Raw genomic sequence first — 10,975 nt, 5'->3', positions numbered from 1 at the left:
ATATCTATATATCTATATATATATATATATATATATATATATATATATATATATATATATATATATCTATATATATATATATATATATATATATATATATATATATATATATATATATATATATATATATATATATATATATAATATATATATATCTATATATTTTTTTTTTTTTTTTTTTTTTTTTTTTTTTTTCTTTTGACCATATGATTTGTGTTCCTCTTAGTGGGAATCTGTGCTTGTGTCAGGATGAGACATTTAGGTGATCTCAACCAATGCAATGATAGTCTGCTCTTGGGATCTACGTTTGATACATATTTAGCTTTTATATAGCGCAATATCCACTAAATGTGCTCAAAGCACTTTACAAGGGGTTCCTGGTCAAGAACAACATACGGGACATGCCGTCTGTAAGGCGATATTACAATTTTTCGGACAAAGACAACGCTGTTAACGGCCAGGTACTCATTTTACACGGTGAGAGAATGTGAGTAAAGTGTCTTTTCCAAGGACTCAACTATGCGCCGAGCGCGAGGCTCGAACCCAGGACCTTCCGATCCGAAAGCGAGTGTCATACCACGAGACCACATAGCCGCATATTGAATCATAAGGTGGCATAACTATTTTAGTAGATGGGTGGATGTATAGATAGTATGCGCTGGGCTAAGAAGCTCATAACATTGCCATCCGGAAGTATAACGGACCAACACACAAAACTGTGTGTATCCATGAACGTTTATAGTCAGGTTAATACAGTTCAGTGAGCATTACTCATAAACGCGGATGGCAAAAAACAATAACAGAGGCTTGAGTGACGTCATCTTCGAACTATCTATAGATAGAACGAAGATGACGTCACTCAAGCCTTTGTTATTGTATTTTGCCATCCGCGTTTGTGAGTGATTCTCACTAATTTGTATCAACCACACTATAAAAGTTCATGGATACACACAGTTTTGTGTGTTGGTCCGTTATACTTCCGGATGGCAATGTTATGAGCTTTGTAGCCAAGCGCATACTATCGATAGACAAGATTCTAAGATTTACGGGACGTAAAACAAAAGGGCGAAGATTGATGATCTTCATTGACGACTAGTACGTATTATATTTAGATTTAAATAATAATGTGAAGTTGAATGTAAGCTTCAATTTAATTACAAAAACAGATCAAATGAACGTTTCGGGTTTCCCCTTTATCAACAAAACAGGTACAAAAACAGATCAAATGAACGTTTCGGGTTTCCCCTTTATCAACAAAACAGGTACAAAAACAGATCAAATGAACGTTTCGGGTTTCCCCTTTATCAACAAAACAGGACAAAAACAGATCAAATGAACGTTTCGGGTTTCCCCTTACAAAAACAGATTAAATGAACGTTTCGGGTTTCCCCTTTTCCCTGTTTTGTCGATAAAGGGGAAACTCGAAACGTTCATTTGATCTGTTTTTGTTATTAAATTGAAGCTTACATTCAACTTCACATTATTATTTATTTCTTCGAGCTTCGAGCAGCAACATTTACATTATATTTAGATTTGAAAGTAAGATACCATCACTCTGAAACCAAAAGATCAATAGGATTCAACAGTCGTGACGTCACTTCCCTCGTAATGGCGCAGAGTAACTTAGTAACTGGTTCTAAACTATTGGAACAAATGGCGGACGACCTTATGAAATATTACTCCGACGAGCATGAAAGTGTATCAGGAGAAAAAAAAAACATTATAAATCTGATCATGTTTTGACTTTTTACACATTCTGATCACATGACATATGAAAATGTTCTAGACAGCATGAAGAATAAAAGGTACAGATTTTATTGGGTTAGAACCAAGCTGCTGGTTGCTGGGCGGACGGGACGTGACGTCAGACTATTGAATCCTATTACACAAAGTATGTCTCCAGTCCTCCTCCGGAGGAGTGGTTTTACACTTCCAATGAGATTGGAACCAGTTTTTAAAATATTGACAACACACAACTGTTCCCCGATTTAGAATTTGACGACTTCGTGTAATCCAACTTGAATTTTGCAGTTCGGACAGCGATGGACGGTGTCCTTCATTGACCGGATGACAAATGGCATCACACAAAGGCAGGGTAAACTGTGAAGAGAGCAAAATGATAAGATTGAGATTTTATATAGCGCAAATCTCGCTTAAAGTTTTATCTTTTTACGTCATAATGTTGCAATATTATTTTCATATTTTGTTGTTGTTAAATTGAATTCGTATCACGTTTCCTTCACACTTGTCTCACTGTAATATGTTTTGTTTTATACCACTGTAAAGCGCTTAGAGCCTGTGACAACGGGGTAAAGCACTATATAAATGCCATATATTATTATATTATTTTTAATATCCACTAAACGTGCTCAAAGCGCTTTACAAAGGTTCCCTCTGGTCAACAGCAACACTTAATGAACATGTAGGACTTTACATGAAGCTTGTTAGGCGATATTTCATTTTTTTTTTTCGGACAGAGACAACGCTGTTAACGGTCAGGTACTCATTTTACACCCGAGTACGTTGAGAGAATGTGAGTAAAGAGCCTTTTCCAAGGACTCAACCACACGCCGTGCGAGCGAGGCTCGAACCCAGGGCCTTCCGATCCGAAAGCGAGTGTCATACCACATGACTACATAGTAGCACATACTAGACGCATGGAATCGGCCCAACTAGTGGCTAATCTTGTTCTTCTTCTCTCAGCTTAACCCGCATTTTGCAGGGTTGCCATAATGAATGCCACATCTCCCTGCATCTCGGTTCAGCGCGCCATCTTCCTCCATCCAGGCCCAGTTCTTTCATTTCATCCTTTACATTATCAACTTTACCAACTATTAGTTAGCTAATTTCTGAGGTGTAATCGTAGCAGCACGCCTGACCGGTAACAACGGGTCTCAGTCTTAGGTTCGATCATCAGTCGAGACAGGCCGGTTTTGGGGGATTTTTTTTTTGGTTTGAATTCTTGTATTTTTCTTTCTACTTTGTCTGACATTGTTTCATTTACATACTTTTTCCAGGTTGTTTCTTTTTTTTTTTTTACTAAACCCGCCGAAATCCGACAAAGTTATGGAAAGTTGGCAGCTCGGCCGTTGTTTAAAAAAAAAACACAGTATATGCAATGTTAACCAAATTATAGATAGTTCGAAGATGACGTCACTCAGGTCTTTATTATTGTTTTTTGCCATCCGCGTTTATGAGTAATGCTCACTGAACTATATTAACTCGACTATAAACGTTCATGGATACATACAGTTTTGTGTGTTGGTCCGTTATACTTCCGGATGGCAATGTTATGAGCTTCTTAGCCAAGCGCATACTTTCTATATGCAATGTTTACCAAATAGCACATACCGTGTTTTTTTTTTTAACAAACGGCAGCGCAGTGGGGAGTGAACCTGGGACTCGGGGAAGTGTACATCATTAGGGAGTGAACCTGAGACTCAGGGAATTGCACACCATTGGGGAGTGAATCTAGGACTCAGGGAAGTGTACATCATTGGGGAGTTAACCTGGGACTCAGGGAATTGTACACCATTGGGGAGTGAACCTGGGACTCAGGGAATTGCACACCATTGGGGAGTGAACCTGGGACTCAGGGCATTGTACACCATTGGGGAGTGAACCTGGGACTCAGGAAAGTGTACACCATTGGGGAGTGAACCTGAGACTCGGAAATTGTACACCATTGGGGAGTGAACCTGGGACACAGGAAAGTGTACATCATTGGGGAGTGAGCCTGGGCGGCCGATTTCGTAAAAAAAAAAAGAAATACCGCTTTTTCCATATCTTTATCCTATAGATAGTATACGCTTGGCTCAGAAGCTCACAACATTGCCATCCGGAAGTATAAGGGACCAACAAACAAAACTATGTGTAACGATGCACTTTTATAGTCTGGTTCATACAGTTTTAGTGAGAATTACTCATAAACGTGTATGGCTAAAAAAAAAAAAAAACAATAACAAAGACCTGAGTGACGTCATCTTCGTTCTATCTATAGAATGCTCCTGATTTCTCACTTCATATCATGAACATGGTAACATCTGGGATGATCGAAGGAATATTGTGCGGCTATGTGGTCTAGTGGTATGACACTCGCTTTCGGATCGGAAGGTCCTGGGTTCGAGCCTCGCTCGGCGCATAGTTGAGTCCTTGGAGAAGACTCTTTACTCACATTCTCTCACCGTACTCAGGCGTAAAATGAGTACCTGGCCGTTAACAGCGTTGTCTCTCTCCCAAAAATTTGTAATATCGCCTGACAGGAGTCATGTCTCGTCCTACATGTTATGTGTTGCTTTTGGCCAGGGACCCCTTGTAAAGCGCTTTGAGCACGTTTAGTGGATATTGCTCTATATAAAAGCTCAAGTTTTAAGTTTAAAGGAAAGAGAGCTAGAGGAAGACAAAGAATGACTTATCTAAATAATCTAAGAATGGCCAAATGTGATTTTAAAAGCAACACAGATTTCATGGGCACCGCAGAGGATCGTGATTCGTGGAGACAGCTGACCGACAACGTGCTCAAGAGCACAAGCCACGATGGATGATGATGATGATCATGAACCATAACACGGATGTTATAGCATCGGTTTTATTCGACGAGTACATATACGCAGGTCTGACATCCGAACCCACTAATGGGCCGAGTTTAACATTGTTGTAATGGACAATATTTTGAGTCATTCTTGAGATTTCCATTACAACAATGAGCCCATAAGGAATTGGCTTATCAGACCTGCAAATAAGTGCATGTCGGTTCTATTCAAGTAGAATTAATTCTTTGTTTACCTGAAGAAGGCCAAAAAGCCCGAAACGTCGTTTTCTTTGTGTTGTATCTTTTGCAATAATAATAATAATAATAATAATAATAATAATAATAATAATAATAATAATAATAATAAAAATTATGCACGACATCATAGTTAAAACAATAAAAAGATCCCGTCGCCAAGGCATTCCAAGAAGGAATATAGATATCTCATCAAACAAGATGTCTGATGTCAACAGGAATCACCCATGTTGTCACAGTGAGCAAATTGGGGGTTAGTAATCATTGCTCAAGAAAAAAACAAAACAAACGAAAATGCCTGAAGCGGGGCTCTAACCCAGGACCTTCCGGATCACAATACAATGCCTTAACCACTCGGCCACTTCGCCCCCATATATTTTATAAGAGTCATTTTTTACTCCATTTATTTTACTTAACATTTTATTGACTCATTTAGGCACCAGCGGCTATGTGGTCTAGTGGTATGACACTCGCTTTCGGATCGGAAGGTCCTGGGTTCGAGCATCGCGCTCGGCGCATAGTTGAGTCCTTGGAAAAGGCTCTTTACTCACATTCTCTCACCGTACTCAGGTGGCCGTTAACAGCGTTGTCTTTGTCCGAAAAATTGTAATATCGCCTAACAAGCGGCATGTCCCGTACTACATGTTAAATGTTGCTGTTGACAAGGGACCCCTTGTAAAGCGCGTTGAGCACATTTAGTGGATATTGCTCTATATAAAGCTCAATAAGGCACCCCTAGATTTCGGTCCAAGTGAAAACAACAAAAGATGAAGTGAGTAGAAAAGTGCCAGAAGACAATAGAGAATTAAAAAAAAAAAAAAATTCACAGCGGTGATGGGGGTTTGAACCGTGGCCTTCGTAAAGTTATGGCCTGATACTGACCAAAAAAAGAAGTCAAAATGCCAGTCTTTTGCCACAAAAGAAAACAAATCGTGAGTTGTATTCAATAGTTCAACCAATGAAATAACTTGTTTCCATGAGCTCTACTAACGACAACTCACTAGGCGGTGCAAAAACCAAATAATAACGTCAAACTGCCAGTCCTTTTGGATTTCAGTATCAGGCTATAACATAACGATGGCTACGTTTGATCCCGCGACCTTACTGGTATGACAAAAACTCCGCCTGGCCGGTGAGAGCGTGACTCTACCGTATGAGCTATCCATCCACATCCCACGATCACCGCCGCGAAAAATTTTTTATTCTCTATTATTGTCTTCTGGCACTTTTTACTCACTTCATCTCTTGTTGTTATCAATATAAGTGCTGCTCCACTCACTTTTCAGAATGGGTACGATCTATACAACATTTCCATGTGCTTGAGGTCATTGGTCACATTGCAAAATGTGCTCAAAGTGACCCACATAGTGAAAAGTGTTCACAATTTGAGAAATATCCAAGGCTACAATTGGTCATTTTGCTCAGCATGACTCATGGTTATGTTTACAACTTTCATAAACGAAGCAGCGTGTTTACATGCATTGAGAAATGTCCAATGGTTGTACAACAACAAATCATGTGATTGATGACTAGGTTGGACGAAAACATGACTATAGAACGCTCCCATTAAAAATTCGGTCCAAGTGGAAGACATGTTGACGCAATCTTTTGTTTGTCAGACAGGGGAGAGAATTTAGACTTTTTGACATTCAAAAAAAGTAGTCCTTCAGAGCCATTGCACCCATGTAGCCGGAGTTTATCCCTGTTTCTATTGCGTGAAACGGACAATAGCAATTGCTTGCTACCCTTTGGATAGGACGCTAGTCTATCGCAAAGTACATTCCGCCAGATCTAACAGACCCAGCTACCCAATCACTTCTGGGTGGACAGGGGTTGGGGCAGAAAACAATCTCGACTGTACGGGATCGATCTTGGTCCCTTTGCGTGGGAAGCGAGTGCTCTACCAACTGAGCTATCGGGACCCCCTTTTTGTTCGCTTTGGGGGGGGGGGGAGGGGGGGGGGAGTCAGAACAAAAAATTTAAACTTCCACTGCACCCGGGATCGATCTCGTCGTTCCCTTTGCGCGTGAAGCGAGTGCTCTACCAATTGAGCTATCGCCTCTGCCCCCCCCCGGCCCCCACCCCCTTTTTGACATGAGAACTACTTACCTTGTAAGACAACCCATGAACAGGGTACCCCAGACGGCGACACCCAATTTGGCCGAAGTTTGGGTCATAACCTCCGCCCCACAAGCGAAACAGATGACGTTGACCGACTCTGCCTTGTAGGTCACTTCCTTGCTGTCGCTTCTCGGGATGCCTGGCGCCACCACTGTGAGTTATAAAAATGATGATGTTGTTTGCTTGTTTTTAAGGGTTTTACGCCTCAACACAGATTTCATGCGCACCGCAGAGGATCGTGATTCGTGGAGACAGCTGACCGACAACGTGCTCAAGAACACAAGCCACGATGGATGTTGACGCCGCTTGCAACACATTTAGGTTATTCATATCAGCGCCAGTAAAAAGGAAGAAAATGGGATTGTAAAAAGTCCTAGAATTATAATTAAAGCACCCAAGAAAAGGTAAGATAAAGGGGAATTGAATCAAATAGGGAACATGTAGATTCCAAGAGCACACTATCAATTGCTTAGTTTGAGATCACCTAAAAGTCTCATCCAGACACAAGCACATGTCCCCACTAAGAGGAATACACTAAAATGTTTACAAATCATATATAATATGTTAACAAAACATAATACAATGCATAACAGAGAGATGATTTACAAGGGGAAAAAGTATCAAATACCAAAACTAACCATACATTTGACTGCTTCCCTCTCAGCCATGGTATCTGGCCAGGGCCAGGACAAAACTAAGTAATCTCATTCCAAGACAAAGACAGAAAGTAAGTACCTCCCTGCCCACTATGGGAGGTGGTCCGGAACCCCCCCCCCCCCCCCCCCCCCCCCCACAAAAAAAAATCAAAATAATGATAAAAGATTTAGGGAGGAACAACAACAAATAAATAAAAACAAAATATAAACAAAGAAAACAAAACAAAGAAAACATTTAAAACTTGTATGTGAATGATACAATATAAGCTATATGAGATTTTGCAATTTTAAACTATTGTATAAGGGATTTAAAGGATAATTCCTGTATTCGGCCTTTACTAAGATAAGATAAGAAATTTAAAAAAAAAAAAACCCGACAAACAAACAAACAAAAAAAGACCATACAAACATAAGAAGACAACGAAAATAAAATGAAAAAAAAAAACACCAACCCTTAAGCGTTTATAAGTCCGGCTGGTGGATGTTTGAGTATTATACATAAACGCATAGTACCAATCTGTAAACTCAGTTTGATCAATTTTAGAAAAGCGAAAACATTGTTAGAGACCCGGACACGAACCTCATTAGAGCACAAAGCAACAAAAGATAAAATAACTCACACAAACACCATTGTAACGACAAACGGTAATGAGGCCATATTTTGCATTCTAAATGTTTTGTTTGTTTTTGTTTTTAAGGGTTTTACGGCGCTTGCAACACATTTAGGTTATATCAGTGCCAGTAAAAAGGAAGAAAATGGGACAGTAAAAAGTTCTAGAATTAGAATTAAAGCACCCAAGAAAAAGTAAGACATAGGGGAACTGGGAACAAATAGGGATCAGATGTAGATTCCAAGAGCATACCACCAATGCACCTAGTTTGAGATCACCTATAAGTCTCATCCAGACACGAGCACAACATCCAACAAAGAGGAATACACTCAAATGCCTACATTATACATTAAAATAACAATAATACATAACAGAGAGATGATTTTCAAGGAAAAAAAATATCATCTCCCAAAACAATAACTATGCATTTGACTGTTTCCCTCCCATCTAGGACACCGGCCGGGCCATGACAAAACCAAGTAATCTCATGCCAAGACAAAGACAGAAAGCAAGTTGGAAAACAGATATAAGGGGATATAAGACACAGTATGTACCTCCCTGCCCACTATGGGAGGTCAGGATCCCCACCCAGCATTCTAAATGCCAAAACGATGTGAACAACAAACAACTTTTAACTCACTCAATCCTAGAGATTTTTGCTACTTTTCAAAACTGGAAAAAAATTATTAAATATGAGCATTACATCGATGCATTTATTTAACTATCATTAACATGCAAAAATTAAAAACATTAGTTTTGATACTACGCCTACAATTTGTCTCAGAAAAAAACGTAATAAATAGGCATGACGTTTAAAAGTAACCCCAGGTAAACTACGGATATAGTCGGTGTTAGGGTTGAATGAGTTAACCAATTTACTGCCGTACTCTGGAAAAACACGTATTAAAAAAATTTGGCCAGAAAACTCATCCTTCAAATATACTTCGATTTAAATGACCCTCATCTTGGCAAAAAAAAAAAAAAACAAAAAAACACTCAAACATGCCACTTCGGCAAGTCCTATCTTTTAGAGTTGTTTTTTTTTTTTTTTTTTGCCAAGATGAGTGTTAGGGTTAGGGTTAGGGTTAGGGTTAGGGTTAGGGTTAGGGTTAGGGTTAGGGTCATTTAAATCGATCAAAATTTGAAGTACGAGTTTTCTGGCCAAATTTTTAAACACTATTTTTTTTTTCTCCAGATTATGACATTTGACTGGTTATTCTTTTGAACGTTTTCAATGCAGTTGTTGTTATTTGATAAGACTGGTGTGTTTTTCTCATTTTATTTGAACTTGAAACTGGGGAATTTAGCAAGAGCTGCAGTTCCTTCAAAATGTCAATAAAATATTTGTGACATTTTGCTATGGGGTCACTCCGACATTGAGGACGTATAATATATATATATATATATATATAATATATATATATATATATATATATATATATATAATATATATATATATACGTATAATATACAATGTTTTCGCTTTTGTAAAATTGACCCACGGCTCTCAACTGGTTTTAGGCCGGTTTGAACCAGATGCTGATAAGAAAATTTCAAATTGAAATAATCAGATATATAAATGTGTAGCTTTTCGTACGTATAGAAATTATTGTCACCCTCCCCAAGAAATCATCAAATGAACTAAATCCAAATCTTATATTATTTAGCTTCTAAAATCTTCTTCTTCTTCTTCTTCTTCTTCTTCTTCTTCTTCTTCTTCTTCTTCTTCTTCTTCTTCTTCTTCTTCTTCTTCTTCTTCTTCTTCTTCTTCTTCTTCTTCTTCTTTTCTTCTTCTTTCTTCTTCTTCTTCTTCTTCTTCTTCTCTTCTTCTTCTTCTTCTTCTTTCTTCTTTCTTCTTCTTCTTCTTCTTCTTCTTCTTCTTCTTCTTCTTCCTTCTTCTTCTTCTTCTTCTTCTTCTTCTTCTTCTTCTTCTTCTTCTTCTTCTTCTTCTTCTTCTTCTTCTTCTTCTTCTTCTTCTTCTTCTTCTTCTTCTTCTTCTTCTTCTTCTTCTTCTTCTTCTTCTTCTTCTTCTTCTTCTTCTTCTTCTTCTTCTTCTTCTTCTTCTCTCTTCCTTCTTCTTCTTCTTCTTCTTCTTCTTCTTCTTCTCTCTTCTTCTTCTTCTTCTTCTTCTCTTCTTCTTCTTCTTCTTCTTCTTCTTCTTCTTCTTCTTCTTCTTCTTCTTCTTCTTCTTCTTCTTCTTCTTCTTCTTCTTCTTCTTCTTCTTCTTTCTTCTTCTTCTTCTCTTCTTCTTCTTCTTCTTCTTCTTCTTCTTCTTCTTTCTTCTTCTTCTTCTTCTTCTTCTTCTTCTTCTTCTTCTTCTTCTTCTTCTTCTTCTTCTTCTTCTTCTTCTTCTTCTTCTTCTTCTTCTTCTTCTTCTTCTTTTCTTCTTCTTCTCTTCTTCTTCTTCTCTTCTTCTTCTTCTTCTTCTTCTTCTTCTTCTTCTCTTCTTCTTCTCTCTTCTTCTCTTCTTCTTCTTCTTCTTCTTCTTCTTCTTCTTCTTCTTCTTCTTCTTCTTCTTCTTCTTTCTTCTCTTCTTCTTCTTCTTCCCCTTCTTCTCTTCTCTTTCTTCTTTCTTCTCTTTCTTCTTCTTCTTCTTCTTCTTCTTCTTCTTCTTCTTCTTCTTCTTCTTCTTCTTCTTCTTCTTCTTCCTTCTTCTTCTTCTTTCTTCTTCTTCTTCTTCTTCTTCTTCTTCTTCTTCTTCTTCTTCTTCTTCTTCTTCTTCTTCTTCTTCTTCTTCTTCTTCTTCTTCTTCTTCTTCTTCTTCTTCTTCTTCTTCTTCTTCTTCTTCTTCTTCTTCTTCT

The 10,975-nt window shown here is 38.3% G+C and overlaps 1 protein-coding gene across 1 annotated transcript in view; it reads right to left on the bottom strand.

Moving 5' to 3' along the window:
* Nucleotides 1–1,474: 1,474 nt before the first annotated feature.
* LOC144977764 (lipopolysaccharide-induced tumor necrosis factor-alpha factor homolog) overlaps nucleotides 1,475–10,975 on the bottom strand; it is a 13,449-nt gene continuing 3,948 nt past the window's right edge. Inside the window, exons 3-4 of the mRNA XM_078923155.1 lie at nucleotides 6,896–7,058; nucleotides 1,475–2,100 (exon numbers count right to left, since the gene is read on the bottom strand). Coding sequence (XP_078779281.1) covers nucleotides 1,989–2,100; nucleotides 6,896–7,058 — 275 coding nt within the window. The 3' untranslated portion in view covers nucleotides 1,475–1,988. The remainder of the gene's footprint in view (nucleotides 2,101–6,895; nucleotides 7,059–10,975) is intronic.

This window comes from Berghia stephanieae, chromosome 8 (genome assembly GCF_034508935.2).
Source record: "Berghia stephanieae isolate SIO BIC M18660-M18661 chromosome 8, UCSD_Bste_1.3, whole genome shotgun sequence".
NCBI classification, from domain to species: domain Eukaryota; kingdom Metazoa; phylum Mollusca; class Gastropoda; order Nudibranchia; family Aeolidiidae; genus Berghia; species Berghia stephanieae.
This window is presented reverse-complemented; position numbering and strand designations above follow the sequence as displayed.